This window comes from Salvia splendens, chromosome 6 (genome assembly GCF_004379255.2).
Source record: "Salvia splendens isolate huo1 chromosome 6, SspV2, whole genome shotgun sequence".
NCBI classification, from domain to species: domain Eukaryota; kingdom Viridiplantae; phylum Streptophyta; class Magnoliopsida; order Lamiales; family Lamiaceae; genus Salvia; species Salvia splendens.
Genome location: NC_056037.1, coordinates 14,202,171 through 14,222,047, shown reverse-complemented (window position 1 = coordinate 14,222,047; position 19,877 = coordinate 14,202,171). Strand labels below are relative to the sequence as shown.

The 19,877-nt window shown below is 40.1% G+C and overlaps 2 protein-coding genes and 1 pseudogene across 4 annotated transcripts; all 3 read left to right on the top strand.

Annotated features, from left to right (window-relative positions):
* Positions 1–1,924: 1,924 nt before the first annotated feature.
* Positions 1,925–4,880, top strand: LOC121807406. Of its 3 annotated transcripts, none has more exons than XM_042207629.1 (4): positions 1,925–2,056; positions 2,268–2,666; positions 2,836–4,482; positions 4,549–4,880. In XM_042207629.1, the coding sequence occupies exon 3, from the start codon at positions 2,841–2,843 to the stop codon at positions 3,753–3,755; it is 915 nt and encodes a 304-aa protein (XP_042063563.1). In that variant the 5' UTR covers positions 1,925–2,056; positions 2,268–2,666; positions 2,836–2,840; the 3' UTR covers positions 3,756–4,482; positions 4,549–4,880. The 3 variants fall into 3 exon arrangements, with proteins under 3 accessions (XP_042063563.1, XP_042063562.1, XP_042063561.1); XM_042207628.1 differs by having other exon boundaries at positions 1,930–2,056; positions 2,263–2,666; XM_042207627.1 differs by lacking the exons at positions 1,925–2,056; positions 2,268–2,666 and having other exon boundaries at positions 2,764–4,482.
* Positions 3,842–14,340, top strand: LOC121808838 (annotated as a pseudogene).
* Positions 14,341–16,067: 1,727 nt separating this feature from the next.
* LOC121807067 lies at positions 16,068–19,686 on the top strand. The gene is made up of 5 exons (XM_042207254.1): positions 16,068–16,616; positions 17,741–17,876; positions 18,627–18,841; positions 19,010–19,183; positions 19,413–19,686. Exons 1-5 carry the CDS (start codon positions 16,416–16,418, stop codon positions 19,497–19,499), a joined length of 813 nt encoding a protein of 270 aa, XP_042063188.1. The 5' UTR covers positions 16,068–16,415; the 3' UTR covers positions 19,500–19,686.
* The last annotated feature ends 191 nt before the right edge of the window (positions 19,687–19,877 follow it).

Below are 19,877 nucleotides of genomic sequence, written 5' to 3'. Positions count from 1 at the left end.
TATGATGAATTTTTTCTGAGGGATTTACATCAACAAAACTGTTGGGAGCTTTTTTTGGGAGTTTTTCAGATTGAGGTGGTTAGAAGTGGAGTAAATGAGTGTAGGTGAGGTATTAATAGCAGCTTTGAAGTTGTACTTTTAGGAGTTCAAATTTCCCTCATTTTTTTTGTAGAGGGAAATTTGATTTTTAGCTTTCCCTCTTTGTACTTTGAATCAATAGCAGTGACTGAATTGTGTATGGTGAACATATTTCAAGCTAATTTGATGAATTATGATTTGAAGGGTTTTTTTATTATGTTGAATGTAAATTTTAAATTCAGTTTGAAGGGTTTTTTTATTATGTTGATTTAAATTCAGTTTTAAATTGTGACTTTGGGAGCAAAAATCGAATTTTGGAAGCATAAGTAATGCAATTGAATTGCATTGAAGAAGCATATTTAATGCATATATGAAGGCAGCAATTTTCGAAATTTTGAGAGCCAAAAAATTAACAAACTTGAAGTGGGTCCCAAATTCCACTATCACACACCATTTATTACACACTCTAACAACTTTCTTAAAACCCGTGCCATGGAGAAATGGGACTTTTAATGCTGGACGGAGGGGAGTAATTTTTTTATAATAATTATGTATTTTTTTGTACTATGTATGTTTTTTTTAAATAAAGTGGTTGTAATTTCTCCGTATTTGTGTCGAAATTTTAATTCCGTAAATTGTTTAATTTGGTGAATTTGTGAATTTTTATTATTGTGGGAAGTCCGTCGGGATGTCCTTGGGGATGTCTGCCACTGTGCAGTGGGATGTCCTTATGACGTGGCAGTGCAGTGGGAAGTCCTTATGACGTGGCAGTGCAGTGTTTTTGGGATGTCCGCATGGATATGTGTTCGGACATCTGTACCACTGTGGATGCTCGTGTTACTACTATTTGACAATTTTTACTACTAATCAGTCTAGTCTCAACAATACTATTACCCTTTTGTCTATTTCCCACTCAGAAATTCTCATCTGAAAAATGTCAAAAATCAGAAAAGCAGATCCAAAACATGTTTATCTTAAAAGTGAAGTCCAGATTTGTTTTAATATTATACTCCCTCCGTCCCGGGCTACTCGCTCATTTCCTTTTCGGCACGGGGATTAAGGAATGAGTGTATAGGAAAGTCAAAAATGACGGTTGTAGGTGAAATTTTTTACTAAAAATGGAAAGAGTGCAAGTAACTTGGGACGCCCAAAAAGGAAATAAGTGCGAGTAGTGCGGGACGGAGGGAGTATGAGGTAATTATTTTGGCAGAAAACGATCGATCTAATATTCGAATTAAGCTACTGTGAGACAGGGACAGAATATAGAAGCTGTACAAACAGAATAACATTCATTAATATAATAAGTTATTAATAATGAAAGAGTGATGCTAAATGGCCATAATGTGGCCAGCCATAAAAGTTAATTTAGTCCATTTACATGTATAAAAAAATTAGAATTACCGATATAAACTTATATGTGTGTGAATGGACTTGTGAGTTGATACTTATCTTTGAATTCCATTACGTAAAACACATTAATATCACGAATTACTGTATACGTTGAGCAACAATCAAGAAATGACAGTAGTAATAAGTTGAGTAAAAACTACGAAAGAACAACACTAACATGTTGAGCAACATATAATGAAGATGATATAAAAGTAAAATCAAATAGTATTAAACCAAAAATTTGAAAAAAAATCAATTTTTTTTGTTATTTACTTAATTTATGGCTGGCCATAATGTGGCCGCATGGCATTATTCATAATGAAAATATAAATAATTATTGATCGAAATAAAAAAAAATGAAATATTGACGCCGACGGCCAACCAGAACAGACACAGTCTTTTCTTTTTGTAGAGACAACAAACAAATAACACCACCATCTCTCTCTCTCTCCACCACATTTCCAAGCTAAAAGTGGCAACATTTTTCGGCTCCTGATCTCTGTATTGCTTCTTCTGATTGAGGTGTTTTCTGCCTTTTTCTTACTTTCTTGCGTTTGAGGCTGTGAAGGAAGGATTTGAGCTGGAAAAAGTGAGTGTTTGTGAAGAAATTTGCTCTTGCTTTAGATCTTTTCTCGTGTTTGAATCAGTGTTTGTTAGTGATTTATATTTAAGTGTTTAATTTATGCAGATTCTGTGTTACTATGTCTAACTACTATGTCTAACTGCACATTATTTTGTGGAGAATAGTTTTCTTGCTTCTGATTTCACCTTTTTTTCCCATGGCATAATGATAAGAGTAGGCAAAATTCCAAGAAGGGACGTTATGGCAAAATATATCCGCCATTTGGACCCTGAAAAAAAAAGTTTCCAGCCATGGTAAAGACGCGAGAAGCTCTCGCGTCTTTTAACTAAACACGCGTGAAGCTCTCGCGTGTTTAATTAAACACGCATCAGGCTATCGCGTGTATACGTAACACGCATCAGGAAATCGCGTGTTTAGATAAACACGCAACATGCTCTCGCATGTTTCGTTGTACACAAATTCCAGCCCAGACGGCAGAGACCTCACTTTCCACTCGCGACTTCAGTTCCAGCTCGCTCATTCTCTCACTCTCAGCGACGGCTAACGTCTCTAGCCAGCGAAAATCGAAGTGAATCCGATATTTTGATGCTCTAATTCCTATTTGAAGTGGTGTTAGGTAATTTTTGACTATTAATTTCAATTATCATTGCTATATGTTAGTTAGGTATAGATTTAGGGTTTATGGCATTGAACTTGGTATTGATTTTCGGTTTTAATTTTGTTCAATATTTATTTAAGTATGTTGAATTTATAGTATATGATGTTATGTCGTACTTATTTTGCAGGTTTAATGGTGTTTGTTAGTTTATATTGGGATGGGAAAATTATTCAGCTCTCAGGTTTGGGTGTTGCTTATGATCCCCCTCGTGCAAAATCATTTATTATATTGAATGAAAAGATATCTTATTATCAGCTTGTTTCAATGATATGTGAAAAAATTGGAATTGAGTTGGATGCACATACGATTGATTTAACATGGAGGCATCATGTGGTTTTTAGTGGAGTGGTGAATTATATAGCTACACCAGTGGATGCTAATTTGTTGGAGTATATGTTTGCTGAAAATCCACGTCAAATTGAACTTTTTATTGAATATACTCCGGTTACCACTGCGTTGCAATTTGAACCACCTATCACTCATCATGATGTTGGAACGTCTAGGAGAGATGGTTATCCTAGTTTTGATGTCGGGATATCTAGGAGGGATGATGAATATCATAGCTTTGAATTCAACACATCTGAGAGGGAGGTTGATGAACCATTAGATGTACCAAATATGACATGTGATGGTTCAGATGGTTCTGATAATTGTGATGGTTCAGATGGTTCTGATAATTGTGATGGTTCAGATGGTTCTGATAATGGTGATGGTGCAGATGGTTCTGATAATTGTGATGGTGTAGATAATGTTGATGGTGCAGATGGCTCTGATTGTGATGGTTCCGATGGTTCTCAACCAAGTGATCTTGATTATAGTGCAGAATCATGTGAAGATCCTACAGACGACGAGTCACTTGATATGATGGTTGAGAATTATGTACAACCATCTGTTCGTGGGGAGCAATCTGTTCCCGACTATGTGCCTGAAGGGTTACCATTTTTCGATCATTACCATGTGAAGGCAGCCGATGTTACTTTTCAGAAGACCATGGATTGGTTGACGAAGATATGTGGTATTGGGATGAGGATAATCCGAGACATATAGATGTGGGAACAAAATTTGATAGCAAATTGCAGTTGAAAACTGCTATCACATTATGGCATGTGGGAACAGGTCGGATGTATGAGGTTATGGATAGTCATTCAAGAAGATGGCATGCAGTATGTAGGGACCCATTTGGTCCGAAAAGAAGAGGCAGGGACCTTGGGCAACGCTACCCATGTAATTGGGAGGTTAAAGCAACGTTTAAGAAACATGATGGTAGCTGGTCGATCAACTCATGGGTTGATCGTCATTGCTGTATGGGAGATCACGATCCAAGTGAACATGTTAATCTTACATCATCCATGATTGCTCTCTGTATTCGAAGTCAAATTGAAAACGATGCTGAATTCAAGCCTTCTGCAGTGCTTACATATATCAAAGATAAATTTCACGTGAAAATCAGCTACAAGAAAGCTATTGAGCTTGTATATGGTGGGTGGGAGGGAGTTATTTCAGAAGAATGACCGTCGAGGGAGGCGTCATCATGTTAGGACTACAAGCATAGCACGTGGAACTTATGATGTGCTAACCTATCACAGAGGTCCGGGTAGAGGCCATAATATACATGTTGTGGATTACCGTAAAAAGAGATGCTCATGTGGAAAGTGGCAGACCTGGAGAATGCCTTGCTCTCACGCTGTAGCGGTGCTGAGAGAACGCAGTGATGACATCTTTAGTCATGTTGATACATGATACCACACAGATGTTTGGATTCACCAGTACGCAGGTATGTTGTTTAGATACTTTTTATTCTTACATTTTTATCATGTATTACAATTGCACTTTTATGCAGCTGCGTTCCGTCCACTGAGACATCAAGATTATTGGTATGAACCTGAATGGACACTGGAATGTTCACCAGCACGGCTACTTCCTCGTTCACGTGGGCGGTACAACAGAAGCAGGATACACAACCAAATGGATGAGCGCGACGATGATGCGCCAAGAGCTCCTCCTCGATGCCGCATTTGTGGAGAGACCGGCCATAATAGAAGAAAGTGCACTTTAGAACGTGTTGTGTAGTTATATTATGTTTGAGACTCGTGATTGAGGGTTGAATATTATTATGTGTTTGAACCAAGTTTAAGACTGAAATGACATTCTTAAGTAATATTGCTTAAAAAATTTTCAACAGAGTTTACTTTATTTATTGATCAATCCACATGTAATGAACAAACATTACATCTCAAATCAATCAACATATAATAAGTCAACAGTACATCTCATCACATGCACCTGTAATAAATAGTCAATACATCTAATGATAATATTCTACTTAAATGACGAAGGTGTATATTTACTCGGGCCTTTTCCTCTGTTGTCACGGCTAGACCTTCTACGTGGGAACATACCCAAAATTGTCTGAGACAAACTTGGTCTGGAGCGTTCCTTATCGGGACGGGATGTATGTGAACTGCTACTAGGCCGTTCAAGTTGAACACTACTCCTAGGAGGGTCAATATGCTCTCTCCTCGTGGGGCGCTCTATGTAGGCACTACTCCTAGGAGCAACATCAGCTTCATCAGCAGCAGCATCATCATCATCATTTGTCGGAGAGTGCACGATATGGACATCCGAAAAGAATGAATCCTGTGTAGTAGGATTCCATGGTAGCCCAACTCTATCTAATGGAGTCACCCAACTAGACTGTGGCGCGTCTGACCAAGTAGGAAACCAACTAGAGGGATCTGGTGCCGGTGGATTTTTCAAAACCAAATTCAATAATTCAAAATAATAATATCAACCACATTCAACAAATCAACACCAAATTCAACAAATTAACACCATATTCAACCATATTCAATAATTCAACAATAATTCAACCAAATTCAATAATTTAAAACCAAATTCAATAATTCAACAAAATATCAATCACATTCACCAAATTAACATCAAATGCAACAAAATAACACCAAATTCAACAAAGTAACACCTTATTCAACCGTATTCAACACTTCAACAAAACATCAACCAAATTGAATAATTCAACATCAAATACAACCAATTTCAAGATAAAATCAACCAAATTGAATCATTCAACACCAAATTCAACCAAATTCAACAAAATACTTCCTACCCCATGAACCCTAACTATTATACCCAACCAATAAAAATCGAAAATAAAGGTTGAAAGTTACCTAACAACACTTCAAATTGGAATGGGAGAGCTAAATATTGGATTAGGCTTCGAATTTCGCTGGTTGGGAAGAATTTTCGCCGATTTTCGCTGCTTCTTAGCGTTTTGTGGTATGTTCTGCCTTCTGAACGGATTTTGTGAAGCAAGGGAGACACGCGAGAGCTTGTCGCGTGTTTGCTTTAAACACGCGAGAGGAAGACGCGTCTCTTTTTTAATACACGCCAGAGGAATATGCGTGTTTTACTTTAAACACGCATTAGGCTGATGCGTCTACACTTTTAAAACACGCGAGAGCTTCACGCGTGTTTAGTTAAAAGACGCGAGAGCTTCTCGCGTCTTTACCATGGCTGGAAACTTTTTTTTTCAGGGTCCAAATGGCGGATACATTTTGCCATAACGTCCCTTCTTGGCAGAGTAATGGTTTTTCTATTTTAGAAATTTTGCTGTTTCACTGTTTTGAGTGAGTAATCTGCGTTTGTGGTGGTGGAATTTTGTTTGAGATTCAAGCATTTATGTGTAAAGATCAACAAGCTTTGTTTATGGTATTTCGAATTTCGATTCTTCATTTTGGTTAGGGTTTACTTTTTATTGGCTGATTGAAGTATTGCTGAGTTTATTAGTCTATTTTGTTGAGGAAATACAATGGGAACATGTAACTTAAATTTTCATTTATTTTTCTTCCATAATTGTTTGAGTCTTTCAAGATTTGTTATCTGTAGATGTTTGACATTTAGAAAAAGCACGTTATTGTGGTTTTGGTAGAATGAGCTGTACTTATAAATTCATTTATGGTAGAATTAATTGAAAGCTGAGATATACTTAAATGAAGTAAGCAGTGATAATGTAAAAGTTCATTTAATCCATGTTTGTAGAATTTGTAGACACAATGTCACGAGGTGGTACACATAGCATTTATAAGAGCATCTACGATAGGAATAACCCAGCAACAGCCAGCCATAGCCTAGCCACAAACTCCTTCTGTCATATCATCAGCCCTAAAAATCCTCCTGCCACATCATCAAGATAAGCAAATAGCTCAATCATAGCTCAGCCATAGCCTAGCCACATCACTCAAAATTATATAAAACAAATAATTAACAATCACAACATACGGAATTAAATTTACGACACAGATACGAGAAAATTTAATAATACTATTAAAATTTTAAAAAGTACATTAATTAAAAAAAGTACAATAAAATAAAAAAAAGTACATTAATTAAAAAAAATACATTAATCTAAACAATTCACTCCTCGTCTCTGTCGCCTCCGTCGTCGCCGCCTCCGTTGCCACCGTCGCCGCCGCCTCCACCCAAATCGTCACGCATGCTCACGAGCAATGTGTGAAGAAAACTCTTCTCCTCGGGGTCTGTCGCCACCCGCCATTCGGCTAACGTCTTGACCATCTGAGCGCGCGTTTGTTGACGCGCGAAGAATTTGAGATCCTCTGTGTACTGGCCAAGGGGGATGCCGACTGGACCTCCTGGGAACCCCCGACGACCCCCCTCGCCTCCCGTTGCGCCCGCTTTTGCCCAGCCGGGCGAGGTCGGCGAGCGAACGAACGAGGAGTGGGGATCACCTGAGCCGTCTCGGGGAGGTCGTGGGGACCACCGCTGCTGCCGCTGTAATCACCGGTGTAGTTCAGTCGTTGTTTCTTCGGCCAGCCAGCGTCGACACCTGCTCGAAACTTCTCGGATTCGTTCAGCACCACAAAGTAGTTCCAGTAGGTGAAATCCTTATACAACCCTGGCTGGGGGAAGGCTTTCTCCGCTATCCTCCTGCAGTCATCCTCCGTTTGGCCACTGCTTTGCATGCGGAGGGCGTTGGTGTACAAGCCCGAAAATTGGAAGACCGCAGCCTTGATTCGGTCCCACGCCTTCCGGCAATCCTCCCCCGTGCGTGGCCTCCCCTCCGGGCAAAAGTCTCGTAGGCTGCTGCTATTTTAGCCCACAAGTTGACGATCCTCTGATTGTTCGAAGTGAGGGGATCATCGCAAAAACTCACCCACGCCTTGGACAGCGCGACGTTCTCCGCATCCGTCCACCTCCTCCGTACCGAGTAGTCGTCCTCACCCAGCTGCGAGGACTCGCCGACCCTCTTCCCCTTGCCCTTCTTCTTTGGGGCGCGACGACCCCGCACTGCTCCCCCCGTTTGAACGGGAGTATCCGGAACTCCGAGAATATCAAACCCCAACTCCTCTAAGGAAAAAGTCTCAAATTGCGTGAACTGCGCCTCCGTTGGGGTCGATGTGTGCGAAGAAGCAGTCGAAAAATCAAAACTGGGGCGATAGACGTTTTCCTCCCCCGACATCCCCTGCGTCACCGGTACCCCTCCTGTCAGGGGCTGCATCGCCGTCCCCCCGGCATCATCTGCATCCCGGGCACCCCCGGCATCATCTGCATACCGGGTTGCATCTCCGGTACCCCCTGCCACGCCGGCATACTCCCCCCAGCTGCCATCCCGGGCATATTCCCCCCCGGCTGCCATCCCGGGCATCATCCCCTGCCACGGGTACATGTTGTAGTACCCTGGCATCGGACCCCATCCACCTCCCACGGGTACCGTGGGAGTTTGAGACCCTCTCGTCACTGGAATACCTTCGTTGTTGTTCTCCATTTCGCGTTGTTGCTCTTGTACAGAAATTAAGATAGAGAGAAAACTCGTTAAAACAAGTGGTGCGAATGAAAATGACGTGCAAAGCGCGTATATATAGTGTTTCGAAAATTAATTTTAGAAAAAAAAATCCGCTGGGCGATGCGCTCGGCGATCCGGACCCTGCAATGGCGCCGAGCGCCCGTATATCGCCTAGCGCTAGGCGATATTTTTTTCGGAAAACTGCTAGGCGGTTGCAATGGTTCGCCGAGCGCACTGCCTAGCGCCGGGGCTCGACTAGGCGGTGCGCTAGGCGCCATTGTGGATGCTCTAAGAAAAACTCTCGGTGCTCTCAAGGACACCACGACTGTTAGTTTGGCGAAAATAAACAGCGATTACAAGGTATTAGTTAGGTCGTCTTATGTAATCAAAAGTTCCATTCCGTTGTGATTGCTAAAGATTCTGTTTCATTCCTGCTTTACAGGAGTTGGACATTGCCATTGTTAAGGCAACAAACCATGTTGAACGCCCTGCAAAAGAGAGGCACATAAAGGTTGTTATTCATAAAAAATTTTATATACTTTCATTTATTGCGTTTTATTAGATTCCGAGTTTGAAGGTGACGTCTTTAACTGTATCTGCAATCTGACTTCCAGCCATCTTTGCTGCTGTATCGGCCACCAGGCCTCGAGCTGATGTCGCCTATTGTATACATGCCCTTGCAAGAAGACTGGCAAAGACTCATAATTGGGCGGTATGTGATCATGACCATGTCGATCATTGCATGATAATGATTTCATGGATGGTTGTAGGTATCTTTTAATTACATCCCTTTCCTGAGCTTCCTTATCAGCCCTTTTGCTTTTAAAAATGTCAAAAGATTCTATCACCATCTGGTTCAAGACTGGATCTGCACACCTCTCCTAATCGAATCCATAAATGACTTGTCTTTGTTCTCCGAATGATTCAAATATCAAGCCACCTATATAGTGACGTCAAATACTGCAAATAGATGCTTTAGTTTTGTGAAGTTTCATGCATTAAATACATACCTTGGTATTAGAGATGCTGCTTACATCATGAAAACATTGTGATGCTTGTCTTTGTAAAAAGAAATGTACTGCCTAGTTCTGATACATGTATATTTCTATTTTCAAACTGCATAGGTTGCTTTGAAGACTCGAATTGTTATACATCGTGCGTTAAGAGAGGTGGACCCGACATTCCAGGAAGAAATCATTAATTATGGTAGGAGCAGAGGTCATATGCTTAACTTAGATCATCTCCAATGGCGGACGTCCGGTCAGACGTGCGCGACGGGCGACTGGGACGTCCGCCATTGTGACAGGGGAGGTCGGATACGGACGTCCCGTGAGGACGTCGGGTGTCCTCGGACGTCGGCGCGACGGGCAGGCGGACGTCCGCCATTTTTTTTAAACTTTATATATACGGCTCGTTGAATTTTATTTCATTCGCACCACTTGTGTTAACAAGTTTCTCTCTCTACATCTCTAATTTCAAGTATATCTAGAATGTCTAGTGACAGTGATAGCGAGAATGAATTGTAGGTCGCTGTGGAAGGTGCGATAGATAGACTGCTACAGCAGAGGGCGCAGCAGCTGCAGCAGGCTGCGGTACCTCGGCCGATCCATCTTCGAACTACAGTACCCCGTGACCACATTGTTGTACATATTCGGTTGTATGCAGACTACTTCGCTCCGCAACCGCGTATTGGGGAAGCCTTATTCCGGCGACGCTTTAGGATGCATCGTCCGCTGTTTCTGCACATCGTGTGTGCTTTAGAGAGAAGATACCTGTATTTTAGAATCAGGGAGGATGCAGCTGGCAAACCCGGACTCACGCCCTTGCAGAAGTGCACTGTCGCAATCAGACAACTGGCGTACGGAGGCGCGGCCAACATGTTCGACGAGTACCTCTACATTGGCGCGTCGACAGCCGTCGAGTGTCTGCAGAAATTTTGCGCGGGCGTGAGAGCGATATTCGGTGAGCGGTATCTTCGGAGTCCGAGCCCCGAAGACTGCCAGAGTATGGTAGATATGCATGGGTCTGTCCACGGGTTCCCTGGGATGTTGGGCGGCATAGATTGTATGCATTGGGAGTGGAAGAACTGCCCCGCCGCCTGGAAGGGGATGTACACTACTGGCTTCAAAGCCAAGCATCCTACGATGATCCTAGAAGCTGTAGCTGACTACCGGCTGTGGATATGACATGCTTATTTTGGAGTCGCCGGGTCGAACAACGACATCAACGTTCTCCAGTCGTCGCCCCTGTTCAATGCTCAGTGCGCGGGCGTTGGTCCCGCCATCAGTTTCGTCGCCAACGTCAACCAGCACAATATGGGATACTATTTGGCGGATGGGATATACCCAAACTGGCTCGTATTTGTGAAGACAATCAAGCATCCGCTCGGACAAAAGAAGTCATACTTTGCGAGCCGTCAGGAAGCAGCGCGCAAGGATGTGGAGCGGGCATTTGGTGTGCTCCAGAGTCGATGGGCGGTAGTCAAGGGTCCTGCACGGCCGTGGTATATTCCCAACATCGGCGATGTCATGTATGCATGTATCATAATGCACAACATGATTGTCGAAAATGAAGGTGCGGAACTGACTCAGTGGACCAATGAAGATGATATGGATGCAGGTCCAAGTCACGGCGTGGCCACCGCGAATGTGAATATGGGGGTACCTCATGGAGAGGTCGAGCGGATGCGTGCATTTGCCGACATGCGGCAAACAGATGCCCATGTTCGACTTCAGAACGATATTATCGAAGAGGTTTGGACGCGGAAGGGTTGACGTTGATGTTAGTACTTTTTTTTGTTTTATTACTATGTAATTTTTTTTTCAAATCATGTATGTTTTTTTAAATGAAGTTATTAATTTTTCCCGTTCGTATTCGTGTTGAAATTTTATTTCCGTAAATGTAAATTGTTTTATTTGTGAATTTGTGATTTTTTTTATTGCGGGAAGTCCTAGTGGGAAGGGCGATGGGAAGGGCGGATTGTGAAGGGGATGTCCTAGTGACGTGGCAGTGGGATGGGAAGTCCTAGTGACGTGGCGGGAGGTGTTTTCGGGATGTCCTAGTGGATGTCCGAGTGGGACATCCGCCCACTGGAGATGCTCTTAGCCCACTTCAAGGATGACTCCAGCCCTAATGGTATGGTTTCATTTTCTTTTTAGCATTATAGAAAAGTTAAGAGAATAGGCTTCTTTATTTTTGGGTACGCTGTTATGCACTATTTTTGGAGGAGAGGATGGAATGTTACCGAGTGTTAAAATACGACATAGAAACAGACCGTCCGGTGGGTTCCTCTTGTAAATATACATTTATTTTGTTTTTATCCAAATAATTTATTTTCTTCCTTCACATACTGATGAAACTCTATTTCGTCATGGTCTAAGTGCTGAGTTTTGTATCATCAACTGCAGAAGTTTAATATATTTCATCGAATTGCAGAGAACAAAAGATCTCGACACTCCGGACCTACTTGAGCATTTACCAGCTCTGCAGCAACTTCTTCATCGTGTGATTGGCTGTCAGGTAGATGCATAGTTAATCAGTTCAATGATGGTAGATCACTTGTAAACATTATTCATATCGATTTTCAAATTGGTTCCGTTGCATGTGGATTAAACTAATGATGTCCTCGTTTAGCCTTTCCGTTCCTTAATACAACTTGAAGTGCGACATTTTCAAAATGCAGCCACAAGGAGCAGCTCTTCATAATTTCATCATTCAATTAGCGCTTTCCATGGTGAGTACCATTTATACTCTTGCCACCTGTAAAAATCGGTTTATACAGACTGTCTATAATCCTCTACCTATATTTTCCTTGCCCTCGTAGGTTGCTTCAGAAAGCATAAAAATTTACAGTGCAATAAGTGATGGTACAGTTAACTTGGTTGACAAGGTAACAAAATCCTTCTTAGTTCTTACTACAAATATCTCCTACTTTGTTGGAAACATACTTACGACCTTCATTTCCGACAGTTCTTCACGACGCTCTTAAAGCTTTGGATATATATCGAAGAGCTGGAAATCAGGTACAGCCTTCAAACAGTTATGTATCATGCAGCATTAAAAAAAGCAAGACTTTGTCCCATTATTAACTGTGTTGCAATGCGACTTTTCTAGGCGGAGAGATTGTCAGAATTCTATGAAATATGTAAAAATCTTGATGTTGGGCGTGGAGAGCGATTTATCAAGATCGAACAGGTTTGGCCTTTGAATGCTATTTTGCCAACTGCATCACTTCTATTAGCTGTCGATATGTGTCTCATGTCGTTATTGTGGCGATGAATGATTAAGCCACCAGCATCATTTCTGCAAACTATGGAAGAGTATGTTCGAGAAGCACCACGCGCTTCCACTGCCCGCAAAGATCTGGTACTGATCTTCAGAATTCTCCAAATCATATATAGGCATTTCTACATATAGTACTATTATATATGTTCACATGAAACATGGTGACGATAAGCCCAATGCAATTTTGGCTATTGAGTACAAAACGAGTTCAGAGGTAAAAGACGAGCATCTGCAGTCGCCACCTCCAGCTGAACCCGAACCAGAACCTGAACCTGTCAAAGTGGAGACTCCAGCTTCTGAACCACCGCCCGATTTGCTGATGATTATTCAGTATATTTGATGCATGGAAATACTGGTTCATTCAGTTTCCTGTCTTAATATTTTCAGCATTTAAGTGAGTGACTGTATGCATCGTTCGTTGTGTAGGGCCTGAACGAGCCTGCTCCTGCCGCAACTGAGCTGGATGAGAGAAACTCTCTGGCTTTGGCCATTGTTACTACTGGTAAGTTTTCCTCGAGCCGGGTTTAGCTGTGTCGGGCTTTGTCTTTGCTGCAACTAATGAAGGAAAGGGTTTATTGTTTACATATTTTTAGTCGAGTTTTCAATTTTCACGACTTCTACAACCTTGCAACTATAACACCACCGTGCAATTTTTTGAAAGGCTTAGTCGCTAAAAGATTCACGAACTTTGATCTGATTTTAGTTTCCGACACATTTAAAAAAAAGTTGTTGCAATAGTTTTCAAATTGAGTATTAGGCACGCTAATTTTTTTTCTAACGACTGAAAAAGTGATGTGGCATGAGCGTTTACAACGATATGAGTCAAGGAATGACATACGCCCTACAAATCACAATGGTTTTATTATAGCTACAAATTTATAAAACATTCAGAACCCAAAATTAGGTCACCTACACTGGACTAGCCTTAAGTTTTCGGGTATGGTTTGCAATGCCGTCTTTGTAACTGCTCGCTTTCTTGCCAATGCACGTGTTTTAGAACAACCAGCCTCAACCGGACCACACCTCTCAAATGGAGCATCCGGATGGGAGCTAGCACTCGTTACAGCACCAAGCTCCAATGATACCGCTTCTGCAACGAGCAAACTGGTATGTTTCTCGTCACATCGATTTTTCATCTACCTTTTAAAGCATTCTTCACTGACCAAATGAACCCTTTTTTTTGAAAAGGCTGGAGGGCTGGACATGCTCACGCTAGACAGTCTATATGACGACGCAATCAGACAAAACAACCAGAGTCACCAGGCCGCGAGCTACAACCCATGGGAGCAAGGCCCGATGGGGAACTCCATGATGACACACGATCCATTCTACGCGTCCAATGCAGTGGCTGCACCAACAAATGTACAGATGTCAAACCAGCCGAATCCGTTCATGTTCCAGCCACAGCAGCAGATGATGATGATGGGGCCGCATCACCCCATGAACCTGTACGTGACCGGGGTCCAGCCCCACCCTTATGGCACAGGTATGCCGGTGCAAGCATACAATCCTTATTCAGGCCTCATTTGAAAGAAAATTCATCATATTCATTTGTTGGAAATGCTAGGGTTATAAGATGATTAGAGCATTCCCAAAGGTGAGCAGCAGCTCACCGTCCGTCCTTGCCGCTGGCAAGGACGCGCTCCGCCACCATTGCGCTTTTGCCGCTGGCAGGGCGCTGCTCTATGCATAGAGCACGTCCGTGCCAGCGGCAAGAGCACAGCGCGTCGACGTGGCAGCTTCCGATTGGCCCGTTGATTTATCATTTTTTTTATTTATTTTTTTAAAAAAATCGAAAAAATCTGAAAATTTTAAAATTAATAAAAAAAAATATTGTCTCACTTCCTAATAAAATATATCCATTTTTTCCACACTTTTAATTTATTTTTTTCATTATTTTTACCCCAAAATTCATACTTTCATCTATAAATACTCTCATTTCAAACACAAAAAATGACACTATACTAAACAACTCTCTCAATCTCAATTTTTAGGATTTTAATTATGTAATTTTTAATTTTTAGGAGTTTAATTATGTAATTTTTAATTTTTAGTATTTTAATTATGTAATTTTTAATTTTTAGGATTTTAATTATGTCTTTTTTATTTTATTTGTAATTTGTAATATTTATTGTGGTTTTTTAATGAATTTTAATATTATGGAAATGTTATTGTTTAATTGAATTTTAAATTAATTGTGCTCGTCCTTGCGGAAGAGCACAGTTGTGGGTGTTGTGCTCTTGCCAGAGAGCATGCATGAATAGTACCGCCCGGGCCCACAACCGTGCTGGCAAGAGCACGGTTGTGGATGCTCTTAGCTCTCTTGATTATTATTATTATTATAATATGTATTGGAGCTAGATATGGTTGTTTGTATCATATGTTGTGCGAGTGAAATAGTTTAGATCAAAATTCATTCTTGAATAATCAAGTAAGTATATAATCATTTTGTATTTTTTGGAGTTGCATAAAATTTGTAGACCGTGTTGGTCGAGAGGAATGTATTTGTTGTTGTTGATGGAAATTTATTGGAGCGGTTGATGTTTTTCTGGTTTATCTGTTAGATAATTGCATTTGTTTCATAAATCTTGCAATGGAAGAATTATAAGTATGTAATATGAAAACGAATTCCACCTTATTACTTTTTATTACTCCATCCATTCCACAATAGTAGTTTCAAAGTCGATACAGTTTATGTAATGTTAATAAAAGTTGATAAAATAAATAGTAAAATGTGGGGTTGCATTTTTATACTGTATTAGTTTTATTATATACATAACCTTTAATGGGGTACAAAAATCTAGGCCTAGGTTAAAACTGGCGATAATGATGAATCGCATAACAGAGTGGGATGAATTTGCCCTGAATAAGAGTAGAGTATTTTGTGTTTCATTTTTTATCAAAAAGAATGAAATAATTCAATTTAGTTCATCCAAAAAATTAATATTCTGGAATTGGATAAACACCCGAATGACCCGGAGCCAGGTCATTGCTTATTGCCAAACTCATTTGAGTCCGAATTCTGCAGCCCATAAATTTATTTAGTTGGGCCTGTTTGATGCTTTATTTTTCTCCTCAATTTTAATTGGGCCTTCGGGAGCAAATTGTCCATAAAACAATCCATTAGAGATTTATTATATTCATTTATCATTATTTATTGAGTTATAGTCATGCTATTTAATTACATTTGTCCTAGTAACACCACATCATTGTCCTAGTAAAACAAGAAAATATGATAGAAGATGATTATATATTTTACTAATTTTATATTTTATAAATTTGGTAAGTTAGTATTTTGTGAATCGATTAACTGAAGCTACCATAATTCATGAGTATAAATCCATATCCATACAATAATAAAATTCCCAATTTAGCGTTGGTTTATTATAAATAGAGATCGAGAGAGGAGAGAGAAATTGAAAACCTATCTGTGGATATTGCTTTATGTTTATGGTTCTGGAATCAGATCATCGCGATTGATCTGATCTGATTCGATTCGTTTCATTTTTTCTGGAAATAATTTGCAAATTCTGCATGAGAAAATCGGAGGTAGAGGTACTGGAGACATAGTAGAGATAGAAATTTTCGTTTTTTGGTAGCGAAACATGTCTGCCGTAGTGTGCGGAAAGAGATCGAACATCTTTGAGGAATCGCCGTCATCGCCGCCTGTCACCAAAAGGATCCGCTGCTCATCGTCGTCGTCGCCTGGCCGTACTTTTTCTCCGCCGAGGGCCCCCGCCTCCGCTTCTAATCATATCTCCTCCATCGATCATCTTGTCTCCCTCTTTCCTGATATGGACAGACAGGTTAGTGTTGTTTCTCAATTTCTTCTTAAATTGATGTCACGCTCGCGGAGCCAGACGTGTTCTTCTAGCTTTTCTATTATTGGGGGAAAGCGGTGGTGGTGAAATTTTGATCTTTATTCTTTTGTGTGTATCTGTTGGATATTAAATTAGTAGACTTGTGCGTTCTATATGCATATTGAATTTATATTATGGGCTTTATTACTTTAATTATTGAAAATGAAATGTTATTAAGCCTCGTGTGAGTCGGCGTTCTTGTTCATAATATATGTTGCTTCTGAGTTTTCTTAATGTCATGTTTGAGAAACTAGGCCTTGCACCATTCATTCCCTTTTCATGGTCAAATTGTGATTATCTGATGTTATGAAATGGGGGATGCGTCCTTAGGAAATATTTCATGTTACGTTCTTACCTTGCAAAATGTTAAGTAGATATGCAAATTAACTTGCTCCTATTCTACACACAACACTTGCAATTTTCATATGTTTTGAAGGAGCTAGTTTGAAAGGGTCAGATTGTAGTTTTGAAATGGTTGTTTTACTTGTCAGATTCTCTACTACCGTCAAGTTTGACTTGCACAAGTAAAAACAGTGAAAATGTGCTCCATATTAGCAACCTATATATGAAACGTGTGGTTACTCTTCCAAAAGAATTTCAAACACATTTTTTGCCTCTTCTTAGTATTAATTAGATTTTGCCATTTTGTGCTGGATTTTGATAATTTTCCCAGGCTTTCAGGGAACTTTCCTTATATAATCCATCATTATTTCTTCGGCTAATGACTTTATCCAATATATGTTGATATTTTCTCATTTTTTTTCTTTCTTTAGCTTAAGACTTTCACCAATATATGTAATGCTTTCTTATTTTTTATGCCAATGCTTTGCTTAATGCCCATTACATGTTTAGTTGAATCATAATATAGTAACTTTAACAATCATCAAAATATGGTATGACTGTATGAGAATTGCTTTTCATTCTATGTGAGTGGATTAGGGTCTCACTAGGTTCTGATTTACTCTGTGAATGGAAGTACTGCTTAGCCATAATCTGATATACATTATTCTTATTTCTTCTGCTTGAAATGTTAAACTTATTAACTCGTTATGAATCGTTTCGGCTTCTAGTTTGTTGAAAAGGCCCTTGAAGAGTCTGGTGATGATTTGGATCTGGCTATCAAAAGATTAAATGATCTTCGATTGAGTGTTGCCGCAAGTTCATCAGATCTTACCCAGGATATTGACACTCAGTTTTTGGCTAGAGGTGTTTTTCTCAAATTTTGTGCTTTGTTTGGTAACTTATGCTTCGTAGTATATTTCTCTATGCTTTCTGAAATAACACTTTTCTAATTCTTGTAAAATCATTAGTGTATACCAATTAGTGGATATTAAATTTATGAAGATGTTTAGGCTCTAACCTACTGAGTGAATCATCTTTGGTTCTCTATGTATCCATTAAGTTCTTCTGCCATTTCTGAATTTTGTACAGCATGATGCCACATAATCTTGGCATGGCCTACCTCATTTTAATTCACTCTGGTTCTGGTTTATTAATTATAGCTTACGCCTGAAGCTTCTTCTCCTGGAGTCCCCTAGATCTGTTCTGGTGGCCCTTTCTCACTGAACAGAAACACTGGACTTGCATATGATTTTCGACATCTTAGTGTTTAACTTTTTCCCTGTTCTTCTTGCTGGATGACTGAGTTGTTTTTGCATCCTTTGGTTAAAAGTCTTTGTGATATTTAATTTCTTTTTCTTTTTTTCTTAGACTATTTAATGATTATTTTATTTAGCGCTTCAAAGCTTCACATGCCATGAATGTCACTAACGCATGTGTTCCTTTGTTTAGTCCCCCCCCCCACCATCATTTGATTCTCTCACCCTTCATCAAAGAAAGCACCCTATTCTTTTTCATAGTTGTCCCTTCATTTATATCTATTTTCTGTTGTGTGCTTTGTGACTGGCCAAACGTGTACTTTTATCATAAATAATTCTGTTTCATATTCATGTACAGTGGTTAATGATGGAGGGGCCGCTTCAGGACAGGAACCACCTGTTGTAAACAATCTTCCTGTAAATGGAGCAGAGTGGGTGGAGCTATTGGTTAGAGAAGTCTTGACTGCAGCCAGTGTAGAGGATGCTAAGGCACGTTTGTCCCAAGCACTTGAGGCATTGGAGAAGTCTATTTATGCGAATGCTACTGCAGAGGCTGCAAAAAGCTTCCTGAAGGTGTGTGCTTATACCTACCTCTAGAAGACATATGACACATTCGTAAAGTAAATTATTTTTTAAGGAATCTCTTCTAAGTACTTAAGGTAGTTGAAATGAGTATCAGCATGAATTAATATATGAAAAATGATTATATAGTTGAATTTACATTAGTGTAATGCTTTTTAGGAGAACGTAGTGCTGAAGCAGCAACTAGAAGCACTCCTACAGGAAAATACTATTTTGAAGCGAGCAGTTTCTATACAACATGAACGACAGAAGGAATTTGAGGAAACTGGCCATGAGTTGCATCAGCTGAAGCAGCTAGTGTCTCAATACCAGGAGCAACTACGGACCCTCGAGGTCAGTTTTACAGTGTCATAAGCATGTTGATAGTTTGGTTGGCTAGTGAAACTACATTATTGTTTTCCTTGCTATGATCAGGCTATATGCAAATGAACAAAATATTCATTTCAAACACAACATAATTAAGTTATCTGTATTTTCAGAAGCCCGTCGGATCATCTTAATAGAATATGAAATTTTATGGAAAGAAGGTTCAGTATATGATTCATTCATATGTTTTCTCCAGGTCAACAATTATGCCCTTACAATGCATCTAAAGCAGGCCCAACAAAGCGGTTCACTCCCTGGACGTTTTTACCCGGATGTGTTTTAGTTATTCGGTTACGAGTGCTATACTAGATTCAGGATCAAGCTAGATTCCTGGTCCTAGTTGGTATGTGTAGTTTTTACGAGTGAGATCACATTACTATACGTGCTGGTTTCTGATGCCGGTCACTACTGACATCTTAACAATCCCTGTTATACTTACTAAAGTTAATTAATTGCTCCTTTTGGCTTCATTTCTTCTCCTTCACCCTCACCCTAATAATGCACAGCATCTTTATCATTAAAGCAGCATACATCGAGCTTGAATATTCTCTTTTTGATTGATGTTAGCATCATCTCTTGTCAATTCGCTTCCATTATGGTTTATGCATTTCTCTTTGGAGAATTTATCCTTGTATCAAAGCTGAATTGGATACCTCTTCTC

Bases quoted from the DNA above. Each gene is read 5' to 3' on its own strand.
- LOC121807406 (XM_042207627.1), top strand. From the start codon at position 2,808: ATGATGTTATGTCGTACTTATTTTGCAGGTTTAATGGTGTTTGTTAGT.
- LOC121807067 (XM_042207254.1), top strand. From the start codon at position 16,416: ATGTCTGCCGTAGTGTGCGGAAAGAGATCGAACATCTTTGAGGAATCG. The intron at 16,617-17,740 runs GTTAGTGTTGTT...TTCGGCTTCTAG, and splicing joins TTCCTGATATGGACAGACAG to TTTGTTGAAAAGGCCCTTGA. The intron at 17,877-18,626 runs GTGTTTTTCTCA...ATTCATGTACAG, and splicing joins CACTCAGTTTTTGGCTAGAG to TGGTTAATGATGGAGGGGCC.